We start from the raw sequence: 20,987 nt of genomic DNA, 5'->3' as shown, positions 1-20,987 counted from the left end.
GAGGAATTCCTACACAAAATATAGGCTTGCAAAATTTGGGGTGGGGGAACTATGTACTGTACACTAAGGAAGATATAACCCTACTCCAAATGAACTATGGAATTCAAAAGTAACAGGTAGAAATGATGGATGCTCTTTCAACACAGAGAGTACTAGAAAAAAAGGTGACTGACATTAATATACCATGCCTACCTACTATTAAAGTTACCTTAAGAAGAACTTAAACTCAAAATTAGAAAACAAACTGAATATCAGGGGAGCAGCAAATGGCTACCTTTAAGGTATACCCCATTAAAGGTACCTTAAGAAGAACTTAAATTAGAAAACAAACTGAATATCAGGGGAGCAGCAAATGGCTACCATTAAGGTATACTCCAGAGCACTGACAAGAGTAAGAATCATCACTACTGATGTGGAAGAAGCAAAGAAACTGCACACTTTCTTCATATTGATGGGCTTTCTTCAACAAACATGATACACAAGCTGTACATATCATCCATGATATCCCAGATGTGGCCAAGCCAGTCATGTGGCAAAAGGGTGCTTAAATTCTGCCACTAACTTAACTATAGGATATGAAGGGAAAAAATTATCTGGAACACAGTCTATAGGATATGAAGGATAATCTGTTATAAAAACATTTCAAATCAAAATCTGGACAAAACGCTACAGATGGGAACACTGGAAAAGATTTTAAGAATTTGAATTAGCACCAAAAAACACAGAAAGTAATAATGACAAAAATAAGGCTAAACTGATACTACTCCACCAAACACATTTGAATGGGACAACTCTCAGATGATGCTGTACCAAACAGAAAACAATAAAACAAACAAAATAAAATAGAGACAAACAAAAAGAAACCAAAGGGTACAAATCATCAAAAAAAAAGGTCATAGACTCAAGAAACAAATTTGTTGTCAGTACGCCCATAACGAAAGTCATATCAACATGGGATTTTAACTAGAAGACTTGTTATGTTTTTTGTTGGTCCAAAATAAAAATGATGCTTGTCTGATATCCAGTATGACAACAATGTTTTAATGTTTTCCATCTGGAAAATAGTTATATCAATACACCTCCTGAATGAATAGCAATATAAGTTTTCATCAGAAGACTTCCTATGATATCTTCTTGTCCTAAATGAAAATGGTATTATCTTACCACTATAAGGGTTCTTAAAACCACCATCTTGAAATTCTTCTTATCACTACTCCTTTCTTATAGATGGTCATATCAAAAGACTTCCAATGATGTCTAGTTGGTTCTAAATGAAAATAGGTGCTGATCTAACATCCATTATGTCATCTTAGAGATGGTTTCACCAATCCGCAGTTAAAAAGAATAAATTGTAATTTTTTGGGACAGCAGAGCATCAGTCCCATCATGGGACTCTTGTTTAATCATGATACAAGTGATAGCAGATTAGGGGTTTAGAACAATTAGCAAGTTGAGCAAAACAACTGGAGTACATTCAGTGTGATTTAATACAAATAAAGGTTGTTTTTCTGTGTTATGGTCTAATCTTCGGAAATCATGTTTCCTAACATCATTTATTATAATCATTACAGTATTGATAAATGCACAATAAACTCAGAGATGAACACAATTTATGATTCGGTGTGCTTATTAAATCATACATCAATGATAGTATATAATTAGCATAATGATAGCCTACATCTGGACAGTTGTACTGACCTGTAAATTAACAGTAGGATATACTTTGAGTTTTCTACTGATTTTTTCAACAATAAAAATTTTGATTTATCTATGAGTATATGTAGTAAAATATTCAATGTTTACACCTAGGTTAACATATATTGAATATTAATCTTTAAAATATTCAATGTTTACACCTAGGTTAACATATATTGAATATTAATCTTTAAAATATTCAATGTTTACACCTAGGTTGACATATGTTGAATATTAATCTTTAAAATATTCAAGGTTTACACCTAGGTTAACATATACTGAATATTAAATCTTTACAAAATTCAAGGTTTACACCTAGGTTAACATATACTGAATATTAAATCTTTACAAAATTCAAGGTTTACACCTAGGTTAACATATACTGAATATTAAATCTTTACAAAATTCAAGGTTTACACCTAGGTTAACATATACTGAATATTAAATCTTTATAAAATTCAAGGTTTACACCTAGGTAAACATATGTTGAATATTAAATCTTTTTAAAATTCAAGGTTTACACCTAGGTTAACATATGTTGAATATTAAATCTTTAAAATATTCAAGGTTTACACCTAGGTTAACATATACTGAATATTAAATCTTTACAAAATTCAAGGTTTACACCTAGGTTAACATATACTGAATATTAAATCTTTACAAAATTCAAGGTTTACACCTAGGTTAACATATACTGAATATTAAATCTTTATAAAATTCAAGGTTTACACCTAGGTAAACATATGTTGAATATTAAAACTTTAAAAAATGCAAGGTTTACACCAAGGTTAACATATGTTGAATATTAAATCTTTAAAAAATGCAAGGTTTACACCTGGGTTGACATATGTTGAATATTAAATCTTTTTAAAATTCAAGGTTTACACCAAGGTTAATATATGTTGAATATTAAAACTTTAAAAAATGCAAGGTTTACACCAAGGTTAACATATACTGAATATTAAATCTTTATAAAATTCAAGGTTTACACCTAGGTTAACATATGTTGAATATTAAATCTTTAAAAAATGCAAGGTTTACACCTAGGTTAACATATACTGAATATTAAATCTTTATAAAATTCAAGGTTTACACCTAGGTTAACATATGTTGAATATTAAAACTTTAAAAAATGCAAGGTTTACACCAAGGTTAACATATGTTGAATATTAAATCTTTAAAAAATGCAAGGTTTACACCTAGGTTAACATATGTTGAATATTAAATCTTTATAAAATTCAAGGTTTACACCTAGGTTAACATATACTGAATATTAAATCTTTAAAAAATTCAAGGTTTACACCTAAGTTAACATATGTTGAAAATTAAATCTATAAAATATGTTTAGCACACACCTAAAAATATTTTTTAAAAACAACTTTGTCCATATAATACTTGGCATATATGTATTACCTGTTTTGCATATGTAAATGAAAATTACTTTTGTTTTATGTTTTAGAAATGTGATTAATGCATGTAGAATTTACTTAAATATATTTTACATGACTGATCCTTTAGTCTGAATATGTGAATAATATGTTTGAATTGTATGCCAACTTTACCTGTGTCCACTACAAGAGTTTTTCAAAATTTAATAATACTGTATCAGCTGTTAGCACAGTTATAATGAAATTAAATATTGTTTTAAATCTACTCAGCCAATCATAATTACAGTCAGCAGGTAAACCATGTAAACAGTGGGCTTCTTTTGTTGAAATATAATTTTTTTCTTTCTTCAGAAAGTACATTCATCAAGATTGAAAACTTGACCATTATCAAAACAAGCACAAAAAACTATTTGAGTGGTGGAGGAGGGGACATAATTTTACCTGAAAACACTCCTACTGGAAATGAGGTAATTTTGTTTTCGTTCCGTTATCTAACCTTAAAAAATCCCAAAGTTCCAGAGAGCTACTTTGTTTTTAATGCAACTGAAACTGATTAAAATTTGCCTAATTATGTGTTTATTTCTTTTATGATATCATTGTTGTAAATGTATGCTTAGGGTAATACTTTCAAACCCATCATTGATCAGAATGGTTGAAATATTATCCTTAAAACTCTGGTGAATTGTACTAGATTATTTGATAGCATAATACATAGTAAATCATAATTATGGTGGTTTGATACCTTAAGGGTGTGTTCACTTTTGCATATTTGTATATTATTTGGGTGGGAAAACCATGTGGACAATGTTGTTTTAATGCTTTGGCTTTTTAACTTCAATTCTGTTTCACTTGATCTTCTTCTTCAATGCATTCCTTGTAACAACTGTCCAACCTACTAAAATCATTCTGTATTGAGAAGAGGTGATTTGGGATGATGCCATCTTACAGGGCTATGTGGGACAGAATAGTATAAAATTATGTTTTGGTATATGGCTATGTGGCCTCTGATCTGGTATTCATCCTGTTATGAGATGACCACTGTAGTCCACTTGATTATTAAATTCACTCCCTATGTGTCATAGGACTAGTGTGTATTTGAACAATTCTGTATACTATCTTTAGTGTGTCATAGGACTAGTGTGTATTTGGACAATTCTGTATACTATCTGGAGGGTGTCATAGGACTAGTGTGTATTTGGACAATTCTGTATACTATCTGGAGGGTGTCATAGGACTAGTGTGTATTTGGACAATTCTGTATACTATCTGGAGGGTGTCATAGGACTAGTGTGTATTTGGACAATTCTGTATACTATCTGGAGGGTGTCATAGGACTAGTGTGTATTTGGATAATTCTGTATACTATCTGGAGGGTCTGATGTTCAATCTGTAATGGCACCTATGAAAAAATAGTAGCAAATGACAATTTCATCATTGATTCAGATCACTGTGGGAAGAGAATTTAGAATTAACTACAGATTTTAAGTTATATCAAATGGTGTTAATAAATAGATTTACACCATTGTTTCCTATTTGTGCTTTAAACAAATTGCAGAATAATGGTACATCAGAATCCACAGAGAACTCAATTGTTGGGGAAAATCATGCAAACCAGAATTCACACAGACCTGGTTATAACCTGCCTCAGCAAGGTATGTACTTGATATTGTATATTTTTGTGTGTTTGGTGTTATCACATGGTACATTATTTATTATTTTCTTTGTTGTGTTTGGTGTTACCACATGGTACATTATTATTTTCTTTGTTGTGTTTGGTGTTATCACATGGTACATTATTTATTATTTTCTTTGTTGTGTTTGGTGTTATCACATGGTACATTATTTATTATTTTCTTTGTTGTGTTTGGTGTTATCACATGGTACATTATTTATTATTTTCTTTATGTAATTTGTTATGGAATACTTGTGGGAAGAAGCACATTTTCAGCACCAGTGACAGAGCATCATTCTCATTGTCAATTTGTTATAAAGATATTTTGTTATATTTTTATTTGTACATATAATAAACCCCTGGATAGATTTTCACCATTCCTGACATTAATTATTATGAATGAATTGAACATTTCATTACACTGCATGTTCATTCACTCTTTTTACCTTAGGATCAAGGTGACAGTAATAGAAAATTTGTGTTAAAGTTTTGATTAAGGTTTTGATTAAAGTTTATTATTTGCATATATTTTCTTAACCTCTTGATAAATTCTCATGGCATAATTCATTATGAAGCTATAGTAAAAGTCACACAGGTGACATATGCATTCAACACTGACTATCAGAAATGTAATTTTTTAGAATTTTATTCTACTTACCTTTAAGCGGCAAGTATTCAGTTTGTCTGGATTCTTATACGTCTACATTTCATTCGAAGGTCTTTATTTAGATGCCCCAATATGTGCAAAATCTGTATTAAAGTACAGAGACATTTTTGGAGGAAAAGAATTAAAGGTGTGATCCAGTACAACCCAGACTGAATGTTACAATAAAAGCTATGCATATTGATTAACAAATTTGTACTACCCTATATTGTGACAATCCCACTCGACATGCTATTTTCTTGACCCAAGTTTAGTACATGGTCACTATTGTAAAAGACCATAAAGATTGTTAATTTTCACCTGGAAGTTTCTTGATGAAGTTAAGGTGCAGAGCATTTGATAATCAGGATTAAACAGACTTTGGTTAAAGAAAATTAATGTTAAATTTTAAAATAATAATTTATATTCAATTTAAATTGAGTAAATGTGCATACATGATGCATGTGACTTTTACTATAAGTCAGTTCATTCTATTTTATAGCTACTCACCTCATTTACCTTGAAGGTCAGTTATAAAAAAATTTGCACAATGGATTTCACTAGAGATTTTTTATTGTCTATATCCTAAGCCCCTTACAAGATGTATTTTGCTCAGCAACGTTTGTTCCAGAGTAAGTTTCTTGATCAAACTTTGTGGATATCATGCACTTAGGGTAATAAAGAAACCTATAGATTTTTTAATTTAAGATTAAGGTCACTATAATGGTAAGTCTAATTTTTTATATAAAAAACAGTTTGTGCCCATTAAGTTCAGTTAAAAAACTACATGCCTTAACCAAAGGTTGGGGTTATTAAGATCCAATGGTCAGTAGTCTCAAGGGTCAACCATTCCATACTAGTGCTTAGACAGAGGGCTGTTAAGTGGGGGAGGGAGGGAGCATATGATTGATGCTACTCTTGATTGCATAATGTATATATGCTGTCATACATGGAATCATGAAATTGACAAGTACTACATCCTCATCACAAAAATCACTGTAGCCCATATTTCATGTATCACCGACTTTGGTTAAAGTTTGTGTTTTAACCATTGATATTAGAATCATTAAAAATGATAACTGAATATGCTTCTGTTAGTACCACAACTGTACAAAAAAGGTCACATGCATTTCACATTTTACTAGCTTAGGTTAAGTTTTTGAATTAGCTCATGACCAGATGGGTAATTTTGCAATGCTATGTGCATACCATCCTGTCTAGAATAGTGGTATGTGATGAAGGAATGCATCCTGATGACCAGATGGGTAATTTTGCAATGCTATGTGCATACCATTCTGTCTAGAATAGTGGTATTTGATGAAGGAATGCATCCTGATGACCAGATGGTAATTTTGCAATGCTATGTGCATACCATCCTGTCTAGAATAGTGGTATTTGATGAAGGAATGCATCCTGATGACCAGATGGGTAATTTTGCATGCTATGTGCATACCCTCCTGTCTAGAATAGTGGTATTTGATGAAGGAATGCATCCTGATGACCAGATGGGTAATTTTGCAATGCTATGTGCATACCCTCCTGTCTAGAATAGTGGTATTTGATGAAGGAATGCATCCTGATGAGCCATATTCCCTCATGGTAGAAATAGGTCATTATGGCCGTAGTTTAGACTTCACTGGATTCAATTTCGTATTTGATGTTCATCTCACAGGGATTGTTGCATCTCTGTTAGTACCATACCCCTTCAACAAAAAGAAGCTTATTGTGACCTACATTTCATCCTTTAGCTTTGATTAGGGAATCAGACCACTAATTATTATACAGTCAGAAAATCAGTTTATTGGTGGGGTGATAAATGTAGAATACTAAATGTATTGAGATGCACCCATTGGCTAGTACATGAATTTAATTGTATGTCATTATTCAATTCGCAAACATCATTCTACATACTATAGCTGACAGCAAAATATTTGCTTTTATTTTGACAAAGTATCATCTGAACTTTTGATATGGGGTTTAACGCCATTTTTCAGCACAGGATAGGCTATATATGGCGGCCAGTATTAATGGTGGAGGAAGAACCCGGGAAAACCCTGGAAAGAACCACCGACCCACGAGAAGCTACTGGCAAGCTTTCTCACATACCCACATTGGCTGAATCTTAGACTCGAACCGCCACAGACAGAGGTGAGATGGCAGTGATCTGTAACGAAGAGCGCTTTAGACCACTCGGCCACTCGGGGCCCCACGAAAGATGTAATGGAACACCTGTTTTTCCAAACAATGACCATAAAGAATGGAATATGTTTGGTTTGTGTGCCAATATACAAATAATGGACAAATAATTTTTATTTTTTAATATATTAACATTGAGTTCTATGGGAAATGAATTAGTGGTCTGATCCCTTACATTTATCTCATGATCATGAGTTCTATGGGAAATGAATTAATGGTCTGATCTCTTACATTTATCTCATGATCAGATGTGGCATGCTATTTGTATGCTATATGAATCATGAAAAATTCTGTTTGACCAATATTTTATGCTTCAGTGATTTTGTTGAATTTTGTGCTTGAAGTCAACTTTCTTGGTGCTGTTTATTTTTGAATCAAGAAACTTGATTATTGGATATATCTCTGTTAGTCCTGAACTTTTAAAACCAAAAAATCAATTGACCCATATTTTATGCATTACTATTATAGATTAATTTTAGTATTTTTGTTTCGACCCTGACCACAGATTTTCCATGCCATATACATCCAAGCTTTCACAGATGGTTCTTTATTATCATTGCATTTTGAACTGGGATTGATATGTTTATTCACTATTAAACTTTCTATATTCATGACTACACATCATATATTGTGATAGGTTACTCCCATCTGGTCAGCTGTGTATTTGTACATGCGAATGATTGTAGGAAATAGACTATTGGATTGCATTTTTTTTGATGAGGCCTCAGTTTGTTGAGTAAGTTATTTTATGTTTACTGGCCATCTCTGATAAATATCTTTCCCCGGATGTTGACATCCTACTCAAAGTTTCTCTGCCTTCATTACAGCAGTGTAGCAAGTAAATTGAAAGCTTCACTGTTAACACTTCTATTTTTATCAACAAGCTCTCAAGCTGTCTTTAATAAGATGTCAGTTTATTATCATCTTAATCATTGCACTTTCATTACAGCTATTGGAATATGACTTGTATAACAATTAAAATTACATATAACACAGTGATCAAGTATAAGGGACACAACCATTTCATGGGGGGGTTGGGGAGGAGGGGGAAAGAAGGGTGCTGCAATTTCCTTTGAGCCAAGATATGCTTTTTGCAGCTCAAGATTTAAAAAATTCCAGACAATAAAATGAATAAAATATGGTGTTATTTTACTAAAAATCGGTGCAAGATATTTTTCTCAGCTATTAACAGATGGGAATTTAAAAAGTCCCAGGCCCCTGCCCCAGAACATTAAATGTCATGTCCCTAAGATACATGCAGTATACTAATGTATGTTTGGTATGTTCAGAAATGCTGCAGTATAAAATGGTACAGACTTGTTTATGGTACCCTCATCTAGTGTATTCTTATATAAACAATGATATGATTGTCTTAATTACACATGACTGATGGACATTATTCACCTCATAAACTCATAAAATACAGTCCTTAAAACTCTTCACATACCAAATATGCACACCAGGTTTCCCCATCTCAGTGTAAAAATTAGTTTTTATCACAGGATCGTTATATTCAAGGTTGAAAAGTACATACTTTGTTTACATCTAGTTCTTTTATTCGAATGCATATTTAAAATATTTTTTATAATTGTTTATAGTAATGCAATTCTAGTTGTATATATAGTTGTTGTACATATTGTATAATAGTCTTCATTAAAGAATAAAGTTGTTTTGTCTTACAGTCATGTACAGTGGAACCCCGCTATAACATTATACATTGTCCCAGATCATAGTTTCTGAATTCAAGGTCTGATATATAGCATGAACAGAGTATTAACACCGTTTACATGCCATCTGATATCGTACCATCGGGGCTTGCAATTAATCCATAATACATGTAATTCCATTGCAAAAATTGCATACATATTTAAACTATTCAATAATTTTTTCACAGATAATTATGTGTCTGAATTCAATGGGAAAAATTAACAGCAAAATTAGGTTATGAAAGATGAAGCACGTGTATGGTTCATTACATTCCAGGGTCTATGAACGGTATCTGTACAAATTTCATACTTCTAAAATTTTCTTATTTGGGTTTCTGTGTACATTTATCCATTGTAAATTTCCAATGCTTGTACGCCTATTTGTTTGAACAACTACAGCAAGAATAATTAACAATCAACACATGCTCTCAGCAAACTGCAGAGAACGACTTGTGTTTGTGAACTTGCTTTTCCAAACCAATAAAATCTTTTTATAAAAAATAGGAAATCAATAACAAGTTCATAAGCTAATACTATACCTATTTAAAACATGAGAACTAAGTGCAATAGATCTGCAATGGTCATGAGTCACTTTTATATAAAAAAAATTATGCTAAACACATGTACAATTTCATCATAACCCATTCAATTTCCAGCTAATAAAGCGAACATTATTTACTGGTCAACTGATTGCGTCTAATAACACCACAAAGTCCAGCAAAAATTGCTGGCAGCTTTCATTTTTTGATGTTTATTAAACTGTGAGAATTTTTTATCAACTACCGCATTGTCTGCTGCTTGTTTGTGTACGCAGTTAAAGAAGAAACACATGTTGGCTATTGTTTGTGCAATGATTGTATACAGAACTAATTAAAGAAAATCACAAAGACGACTTACTGGCTTTACTCATGGATCAGTAATAAGTAATATTTTGGATAATGCTTATTTTGGCATAATACTTCATGAACCTGGTGAAATTGTTGAACTCTTCCCCAAAATGATAATAAGCGTTTTACACACTATTTTTCGTACTTAAAAAAAGTACATTCCCTGTACAAGAAAAATAGATGTACATGTATAAAAATTCAGGAACCATTCCACGATCATATTGTATTCAAATTCATATGCGATCTCTTCACCAAAATGATAGCAAATTTTTTATACACTATTTCACGTACTTTGAACAAAAAATATTTTTTCATGTGCCAATGAATATAAAAAATTTTGTGAGCCATGCCATGACCTCGTTATATCCAAATTTGCATTATTGCGGGGCATGTTATGCCAGGGTTGCACTTAATATACACATTCCATTCTTACAGTCATGTATATACACAGTTTCTTGATGTTACTTATCTGTACAGTTTCTTGATGTTAATTATCTGTTCAGTTTCTTGACATTACTTATCTTTCATTTCTTTACATTATTTATTTGTACAATTTCTTGACATTGACATTACATACTTATTTGTACAGTTTTTGACCATACTTATCTGTACAGTTTCTTGACATTACTTATCTGTACAGTTTCTTGACATTGCTTGTACAGTTTCTTGACATTACTTACCTGTACAGTTTCTCTGTACAGTTTATTGGCATTGCTTATATAGTTTCTTGACATTTAACTTAGCTGTACAGTTTATTAGCATTTCTTGTACAGTTTTTTGACACTGACATTATACTTATCTTACATTTTCTTGACATTTCTTATCCGTGCAGTTTTTCAACATTGCCTGCTGAAAAAAGACTTTATGGTTAAATAATGGTTTTTAGTTATCACCAAATGGGTTTACACAGATCCTTCACCCAGCAAAAAGATGGCTCCAGCAATGCACTAGCCAGCTGAGGATCTCTGTCCAGCCAATGAAATCCACACTCTTAAGTGTGAATATTCACCAATTTATGATGTAAAACATCTACTACACACACACACACACACACACACACACACACACACACACACACACACACATATATATATATATATATATATATATATATATATATATATATATATATATATATATATATATATATATATATATATATATATATATATATATATATATGAGTGATTGTAAGATACAAGCACCATTATCTACAATAATTTTTATTTTCTTCTTAAAACATATTTTACCAGTAACTATAAAGATGACTCTGTTTCTAGACTACATTCAAAAGGGCCTTTTTTATGTATGTTGTTATAGGGTTTAATGCCATTTTTCAGCATATGATAGGCTATACATGGCGGCCAGTATTAATGGTGGAGGAAGAACCCAGGAAAACCCCGGAAAGAACCACTGACCCACAAGAAGCTACCGGCAAGCTTTCTCACATACCCACATTTGCCGAGCCTGAGACTTGAACCCACACAGACAGAGGTGAGATGGCAGTGATTCGTGACAGAGAGCACTTTATACCACTCGGCCACTCGGGTCCCCCCTTTTTTATTTATGTATTATGTCCAGGCTTGATTAAAAAGCATCAGGGATATTACAATATCCTCCACCTGTCTCCTTCTGCATCTTTCCATCCATCATCATGTCCTAAACCATAGGGTGGAATTTCACTAAACTTCATTGTCATGTTGTCTCAGTCTATGGTGACCATCTCTCAGACGGATGTCATTCTTGGCTTCAGTCCCTGGGAGGAAGTCAAATACAAAATTTGCAATTACAATGACATTTTAAACTGTTTTTAATTAAATTTTACATATGCAATCATAGCAGGAAGACACATCATATTTTTGATGGATTATATATTATGACCCATGGGTTACTATCTAGAGAATGAGGGTGGGAATAAGTAATGAGGGATGGTGTTGGAATATTCAGTGATTTGTAATGGCAAGTCATTTTGCAGCTCCTCTAGTTTTTTTTTATTTCTTTGTGACAGAGACCCAAGGGCAGTGCATTGAGAGTTTAATGAGTACAGACACGGAGTCAGAACATAGACCTGTGGAACACGAGGATGAGCAGCATATGAGAGAACTTAAACTCTGTCCAGGTTTGAGCAGAATTTCTCTTTCAAAACATACTCAGATACAGGGAAACCAATTTATATAGAGCATAAGTAAATATTGGATTGGTTTTCTTTCAACTGATATGTTTATTAGGTAAAGGAAATAAAATTAAAGGATTCTTAATTCCTTCCTATACAAACAGGTTTTCTTTTATAGAGGTGTCTCATAAGGCAGATTTTATTGTAATTGAGACTGAGTCTCAACCAGTAATGGAAGTTCAGTATTTTAGTTTGATTCTAAACACAAATTGATAGTGAATACAACCATGACAGAGACTAATATTAATGGAATCTGTCAGATATGAAGCCAAAAATGTTAATAAGATATAATAAACATGGAGTAGAAAGTACTATTTAATTAACAAATAGAATTGTGCTATTTAATTAATAAATAGAAATGTGCTATTTAATTAACAAATAGAAATGTGCTATTTAATTAACAAATAGAATTGTGCTATTTAATTAACAAATAGAAACATGCTATTTAATTAACAAATAGAAATGTGCAATTGGATTTTGTTATTTTTATATTTAACAAGAAATAGGAATTTAAAGTATTCAGGTGTAATTGCTTGACATCAAGATGTCGAGTTCAGAAGGTATTTCAGTCATTTTGATGTCAATTTATCTGACAGCCATGTGAAGAAAGCACACCTGATTGGACAAAGAGCCAAACTGAAACACCTGTGTGATACTAATTACTGTCAGTGAAGGAGGGCATGTGAGATTTTTGTTACAACAGTTTTTTTTGGCTCAGAAGATTTTATCAGTCAAAGAATAGTACAAAATTATTCTATGTACTCACCAATAGGGTTTCTGTACTGTCATGCATATTTACAGATCTGCATAAAATCAATCTACATTTCAGAAATTTCAAAAAGTGTAGTACAGCATGATTCTTAGATTTGCTTCAAAGGATCTGTATAAGGCAACTTTGGCAATTATTAATTGCAAGGAATTTGGCATTTCTCTTTATAGTACATGTACCATTTAAAGGTAGATTGTAAGCAACAATACAAACAGCTGTAATCAAATAAAAATGTATGTTCAAAAGAGATCTAAGGGGTGGGGTGGGATGGATTTCCAATTGCACTAATCAGTCCTTGTTATGAGAGACTGAAAAAATCTACCTACGATAATTAGAGTAAGAAAGGTAGGGTCTCAGCAATTACAATAATATTCCAACAGTAAATAAACTGCCTGACCTTCCATGCATGTCCTCTGGCTCTTTATTTATTTTTTTAAAGTTTCTTCTTCTGTAACCAAACAATGAACATTTGAATATGAGCTACAGCTGCACACTAAATAGATAATCCTGCATCTGATTGGCTGAGTTTGTATGAATTTGTTGTGAACAAGATCCACGCAGTTTATAATCTTGAATGCTTTGATAACAAATGAGATCCACAAATATTAATGAGGTGATCTTGTATTTGTTTGGTTTCATGTGTTATCCCACTCTAGAAGCCATATTTCTAATTTTATATATATATATATATATATATATATATATATATATATATATATATATATATATATATATATAATTGTTTACTGTGATCTTATCATATATACTCAGTATGTAGATCATACATACATTGATATATTTAAGAATCCAGTTTAGATGAAAGCAGTGAAGAGGTGAAGCCAAAAGAAGTGTGGACACCAAACGATGAGAGGAACTATGGCCATGAAGAAACCAAGAAGAAAGAATTATTTTAGAAAGACACAAGAAGTTAAGAAGCACAAAAGTAAGTAACACATTAGTCTGACTTGTACTTATAAGTCAGTCGACCATATTTTGTACTTTTTGTTATTTTCACATTTGATGGTGTAAAGTTACACAGGAGACTTATAATACTGTTAATGTTGACATGAAGGTCCAGTATTGTTGTAAAAAATAGACTGATTTAATTATATATTCATGTGTTAGCCATTTTTAGCTATTCATTGTACAAGTAGCAAAGTTACCCAGTGCAGTGTGTTATAAATAGAACACCTGTTACCTATTCGACTCCATACACATAGGCCTGCATTTTAACTGTTAAGCAGTGTAGTGTATGTTATGTTTAACTGCCATTTTAACCATTTTACATTTTTAGTATGCATGTATTATGTATGGAAAGATTTAAGAGTAAAATCTGATTGTTATAGCTGTATAATTATTTTAATTAATTATTTTAATTATGTACTTTAAAATCTTGAGAGAACTCATTCACCATCAAGTCAGTGAAGCCGCTTGACCAACCGTAACTGCCATTTCTCAGTACTCATAATTTACAAGTTCTTTGTCTGCATCTACATCACTAAATCATCTGAATTTGATAATTTATAAAAACTAATTGATGTCTACATCAGTATCAGAGCCTTTACCTAAGTTATTGAAGCTTTCATAGTTGTGATTCTAACTGTGAAAACTTGAGTAAGTACTGAACAAAATCTGTGACTTCCATTTTGGAAAGTGGAGAATGCGACCCAGTTACTTTAAATAGTACATTTCAACCAGAGCATTAACAGCAACCATGTGATCTGACATAATGGTCATTTACACCAATGAATGTATTACCTAATAGGGGGTTTTCCCTGAAGGTGGCGCTATGAAACCCAGTCAAAATGGCTGATGTTTACAGCAGGCATCAAAATGCACATCCATGAGAACGGTGTAGAGGTGTCAGAAGGTGCTTGTATGCAAATCGGGTAGAGGTGTCCAAAGGCGCTTCCATGCAAATGGAGTAGATGCATCCAAAGGCCCTTGCATGAGGTAAAGGGATAAGTAAGAAAAATAATTCAAAATGCCTTCTCTTTAAATTACTTGAAAAATTAAGACCATTGTCTATTATAATATACTATTATAGTCCAGCAGTACAAAAAAAATTACGGTCATCATATATCTTGTGATTTGTATTAGATGAAAGAAAATAATAAACTCACCAAGTTATATTTTCAACTTCATCTATAACTATCTGTAAATATCTTTTGAAATTAGTTGAATGCTATTGTTATACTGATTATTTAATGATGTCTGGTTATTAGAAGTGCAATATTCAGCTAACACATATTGCAACTAAAGATTGTTCATGTGCAGCATATGGCAGAAGATAACTTGTTCCTAAAGCTTATTATAGATTTTCAAGCAAAAGACAATGGGCCCTGTTTGTGCTTGGTTCCAAAACTGCATCCAACATGAAATGTTGCAGGATGTTCATATGGAGCATGCCTTGAACTTAGAATTTAAATTCTGGCAAAGGTAATACAAACGTTTACAGTTATGACAATCTCATGTGAGGCTTAAGTGTCAGAAATTTTCCACATGCTTGGAATCCCTTCTTACATGAGCTTTTTGTGATCTTTTGTATATTGTGATTTCAAGATAAGAAAACTCATGTAAGATATCAGAAGAGATACTACTGATTAAGATAAAAATGCTAGCTTCACAAAATCTCAATCTAAAAAATAATGATTCAAAGTATATTTGGGCTGAAACATGCATCCTTTAGTCATCTTTCCTGTCACATGACACACTGCAAATGTTGATTAGGTACTCCATTTTCAATTTCTATAGAAAGCCTGATTTATTTCATCGAAATATAATCGTCACTGGCCACTTTTTGGGGAGACTATTCTTTAGATTTCTGAAGTTGTCAGTATTCAACTGTTTTTGTGATATAAGTACTTAGATGCTCTTTATGAAGGTATACAATCACATATTATGAGCATTTCAGTGATCTAGATGACTTTGTACTTTAAAGCTCACATTAGTTTTTACTTAAATAGCTGTGTTCAGTTATGTAATAATGTATTACTAGCATTTCAGTGATCTCAGTTATTCCAGTGTTCAATTATACAAACATATATTACAAACATTTCAGTGAACTAGATATACAGTGTGACCCCACTATAGCATGCTCTGTAATAACACAAATTTGGATATAACATGAATGTGGTGTAAAAATAATAATAATAATGACCTTATTTAAAGAGGGTAACACAATTAGCTAAGAACTAATCTACCTTGAGGCCCTCATACAAAGGAATTTATTTATTTTAGCTGCATCTCTGAAGCCACTATGAAGCCACTAGGTATAGTTGGTTTGGAAGAAGGAAATAGAGTGGGCATTTCTAATCTCAGCTGGAATACTATTTCAGAGCAAAGTTCCAGAGTGTTGGAAACTTTTTAAAATAATTCCTTATTTGGTTTGGGAATTTTATACTGTTTGGTAGACATGGATCACAGGTGGGGAGTTTTGCCAGGTAGTTTATACTGGAATATTGATTGTAAATATTCAGGAGCACTATTATTGGATATCCTGTACATTAATTAGGCTTTTCTCAAACAGATTCAGTCTTTAATAGGTAATATTTTTAACTTACCAGCACTTACCACCTCGGATACAGGAGGTCGTGGGTTTGATCCCTGGCTGGGTCATACCAAAGACTTATCAAAATGGTACTAACAGGTGCCTTGCTTGGCGCTCAGCATTAAGAGGTTAGTGTTAGGATTGGTCGGCCTGGTGTCAGGATAATGTGACTGGGTGGGACATCATGCTACATATGTATGGCATGATGCCCCAGTGCTAGACATCACTATAAACTGCCACACTGCAGACATCTTAGCAATATGACTGAAAAATTGTTAAAGCTATGTTAAAAATACAAATCACACACACACACACTTATCAGGTAAATGTTCCTTGCTTTCTTTCTGGATTGATATTAGCCCAAATGCTCTTTTTTGAAGATGTGCCAGCTTTGCTATATGTTCATCATTTGAATTACCCCATACTGTATTACAGTAGTCCAAATAGGGTTGTATGTAACTGTTATAAAACAGTTTTGTGTGCCTTCAGGGAGAAAATGTCTTACCCTACTGAGAAGCCATAAACTTAAATTGACTTTTTTTACCGGACTGCTCCAGTGACCTAGTGGTAAGAGCATCCACCTCGGATGCAGGAGGTTAGTGTTAGGACTGGTTGGCCTGGTGTCAGGATAATGTGACTGGGTGGGACATAAAGCTGCATGTCTGCAGCATGATGCCCCATTGCTAGGCATCACTATAAACTGCCTCACTGCAGACATCGTAGCGATATGACTACAAAATTGTTAAAGTTACATTAAAAGTCCTAATCACACACATACTTTTTTTACTGATATGTTTGATGTGTTCAGTCCATGATAGGTTATTATCCACCAGAACACCAAGTAGTCTATCATGACAGATCATTTGCAAATTTTTATCCTTCCATGTCAGACATAGTTCATCACTATCAAAATTTGTCCGTTTTTGTCATGTTGAGATAAGTAATATTTTAGTTTTAACTGTATTTACCACCATGCTATTGCATGTGCACCGGTTTTCCAGTTTGTTTAGGGCATTCTGTACAGAACTTTCGAGTTCATGCTTTGTGTTTTGGATATCTCACAATGTTGTGTCGTCTGCATAGAGATCTGTAGATGATTTTGAGTCTCTTAGTAAAAGTGGTAGGTTATAAATAAAATAAATAGTAATGGACCTAGAATTGAGCCTTATGGTACTCCGTATCTAATTGTTCCAGGTTCAGACACAACATTATTTATATAAACATGTTGTGTTCTCTCACATAAGTATGAAGTAAACCATCTAACTGTTCTTTCATCACATTTTTAGATTTTCAGTTTCTTCAAAAGGATTTCATGATCCACCATGTCAAAAGCTTTCCTGAAATCTACAAATACAGATCCTTTTATTCTACCTTGGTCAAGTGCTTGAAGCCATTTATCAGTTAGGGATAATCAAGGCAGTCTCACATGAATGTTTCTGTCTAAAGCCTGATTGATTAGGGTGTAACAGCAAGTGTTTGGTTAAATATGACATGAATGAGTCATGGACATGTTTTTCAATCAATTTTGACAAGTTTGGTAGTATTGAGATTGGCCAGTGGTTATCGGCATCATCCTAATAGAACTATTTTTGTGGATAGGAGTTACTTTTGCAGTTTTCCATATTTTGGGGACAGATGAGGTTGCAATACTTAAATTGATTATGAATGTTATGCTATCTACAATAGCAGAGGCAGAAGATTTAATGAGTCGTAGACCAATCTGATCAAGTCCTGTAGCTTTCTTGGTATAAAGTTCCCTGAGACATTTTTTAACAAAGTTTTTTATACTGGTGGGATAGAGAAACATACCTCCTTAGAGATTTTGCTGCTGCAGAACTTTTTCAGTTCATTAAAGTTGTTTTCTATCACTGGTTCTTTTAACTTTGTAGTAGTGTTGGTGAAAAAATCATAGAAAACATTTGCAATGTCATTGTCATCAGTGACTATGGTGTCATTTACCAGAAGTGAGTGAATTTTGTTTGTCTGATCTTTGTGTGTTCCTCCAGTTCATTGAAGGCTTTCCAAATGGAGTTTGTGTTGCTCTTTTTGTTTTCAAGCAATGATTGATAATAATTTTTTTAAGCTTTTTTAATCATACTTGTTATTTTATTTTTCCATACTTTATATTGTGCATGGTTTCCCATAGCCTTGAATTGGTTTCATGTTTTCATAACATCTAGCATAGCCAGTTAGGCTGGATTTCATTCTTTACTCGATGTACTTTCAGTGGTGCATGCTTAGAGACTACATCCTAAATAAGTCAGTCCACACCCTCAGAGCTGCGTCCATATCACCCAAATTATGGATCATATTCCCTGGAACTTCATAAAGGTCATTGAGAATTTGTCCTTCTTTAAAAATTTTGAATGATCTGTAAGTGATAGTTTTGTGTGTATTTTTCTTATTTCTCTCACATCTAACCTTTCTTGTCAAAAAAGTAAAATAGTGGTCACTAAGACCAACATTTGGTACATTAACACAAGCCACATTGTCTGGTAGGATGGTATACATGTGATCAATAAGAGTGCTTGATTTTTCTGTTACCCTTTTGGACTCATTCACCAGATGGATTAGGCCCAATGATTCAGTAAATTACGTCCAATTGTTCCTTATTTGAGTATTGAGAAGGTCTTTTTTTATATTGCCTAGTATATATGTTTCTTTCTCCTGTACAAGAACATTTTCCATTTGTTTCAAAAAGTTAACATTCCAAATTGCTTTGGAGGAAGGTGGCCTATAAATGAAACCAGTTAGGAATGATTTTGCATTATTTTGAGAAATTTCCACCCAGATACTCTCAATTTCATGTGACTCCAAGTCATTAGTCATCTTTCTGAATTTACATCTTCCCTAATGTATACAAACAACCTTTCCCTGCTGTCTCTCTGTCCTTGCATAATGGTTTATTGTAGCATTGACAGTGAAATAGATTATCATTGTGGTTAGCATTTAATTTGGTTTCAGTGAGTCCTAAAACATGTATATTATATTCCTTGGAAGACAACATTAACTTAATCTGATCTATTTTTTCCACCAACCTTGTACATTTAAGTGACCTATGTTAAAATATTTTGTATTTAGTTTCATATCCATTATATGTATGTCATCATGCAATGGGGTACTCACTGAGATTGTCTCCATACAAATTTTATCATTCTGACATCCTATTTCTATATTTAAATGTTCATATTTATTAGTGTCTTCAAAGTCACATACAGACCCTGAAAATCCATTATCTTTTGCATTTACAGTAGTGTCCCCTGAACAGTTAGAGACAAGAGTCTCACTAGGTACATTTAGATTTGTTGTAAATGAAGCATTGACATTCTCCTCTTTGCTAGCTTCCTAGTATGTAAATATATTGATTGACAGAGTCTTTGTGTCCAGATTTATGGCATCTGAAGCACTCAGTCCATTTGCCATGATGGCATACCTGTGTCATGTACTGCCCTGGCAGTTTCTCCACAGTAGAGACAGTATTTTTCTTTATAGTGCCTGAAAATGGGGGCATACATGTTAATATTTCTCAGTAGTTGAGAGGTTCCTTTTCTGCTTAAATGAATTTTGTCTCTGTGGTAGAGACTTAGGTTGAATTTTGGTTCTGAAAAAAGAAAGATGTGTATTGTGAAATGTACTGTAGGTTGAAGTCTTCACTTAGGTCAGTTATCAGATCATTGATTTCTTTCACCCTGGTGTTCACATGAGGAGGTAGTCCTGATATCATTGTTTTACATGTATCTGGACTGCACTACCTAGCAACATACAGTAAACTTTAAAATCGGTTCTGATTTGATTTAGTGACCTTCCATCACTATGATTATTTCCACCTTCTAAAATAATAATTTGGTTGTATTTGGTTAGGTCAGTATTCATTATTCTGTCCATGATGTTGTTGATTTTTGCACCTCTTAGACTCTGTACGTCTGTTTTAAAATGTCTCCTTGGTATTATACTTTCCAATATTGATGAGCCAGTTATTAGAGTCCTATCTTTTCTGGCTTGTGATTTCATGTGTTGGACTCTGATTTGTATTTCAGATACATCTCTTGGTGGAAGGGGTGCTGAAATTTGTGTTTCAGTTGTGAACTAATCGAGCTGATGTTGACGCATTTGTCTGAGCACTTGGAAATGCAGTTGTTGATGTAGGCAACAGACTTGTCTGAGCTGAGGGCCATGGGTGTACACTTATTGCTAACTTGCATGTGTGACACATGACTGAGAGGGAGATACTGTTGTTTGCAAAATTGCAGGATTACTTAGGGTATCAGTTTTTATTTGCGTGGTCATTTTACATTTTCTCTTGGCTGG

At 33.0% G+C, this 20,987-nt stretch overlaps 1 protein-coding gene across 5 annotated transcripts in view; it reads left to right on the top strand.

Moving 5' to 3' along the window:
* The window catches only part of LOC149804340 (uncharacterized), a 74,721-nt gene that overhangs the window by 42,968 nt on the left and 10,766 nt on the right, over positions 1 to 20,987 (top strand). For 4 of the 5 annotated variants that reach the window (XM_089939052.1, XM_089939079.1, XM_089939046.1 and 1 more), the window contains 4 exons: positions 3,435 to 3,550; positions 4,639 to 4,735; positions 12,196 to 12,306; positions 13,934 to 14,072. In XM_089939052.1, coding sequence (XP_089795178.1) covers positions 3,435 to 3,550; positions 4,639 to 4,735; positions 12,196 to 12,306; positions 13,934 to 14,043 — 434 coding nt within the window. In that variant the 3' untranslated portion in view covers positions 14,044 to 14,072. Of the gene's footprint in view, positions 1 to 3,434; positions 3,551 to 4,638; positions 4,736 to 12,195; positions 12,307 to 13,933; positions 14,073 to 14,894; positions 15,086 to 20,987 lie in introns of those variants that run through there. The other variant, XM_089939060.1, reaches the window with a different exon arrangement.

Source organism: Sinohyriopsis cumingii, chromosome 2, assembly GCF_028554795.1.
Source record: "Sinohyriopsis cumingii isolate HCF-2022 chromosome 2, ASM2855479v2, whole genome shotgun sequence".
Classification (NCBI taxonomy): domain Eukaryota; kingdom Metazoa; phylum Mollusca; class Bivalvia; order Unionida; family Unionidae; genus Sinohyriopsis; species Sinohyriopsis cumingii.
This window is presented reverse-complemented; position numbering and strand designations above follow the sequence as displayed.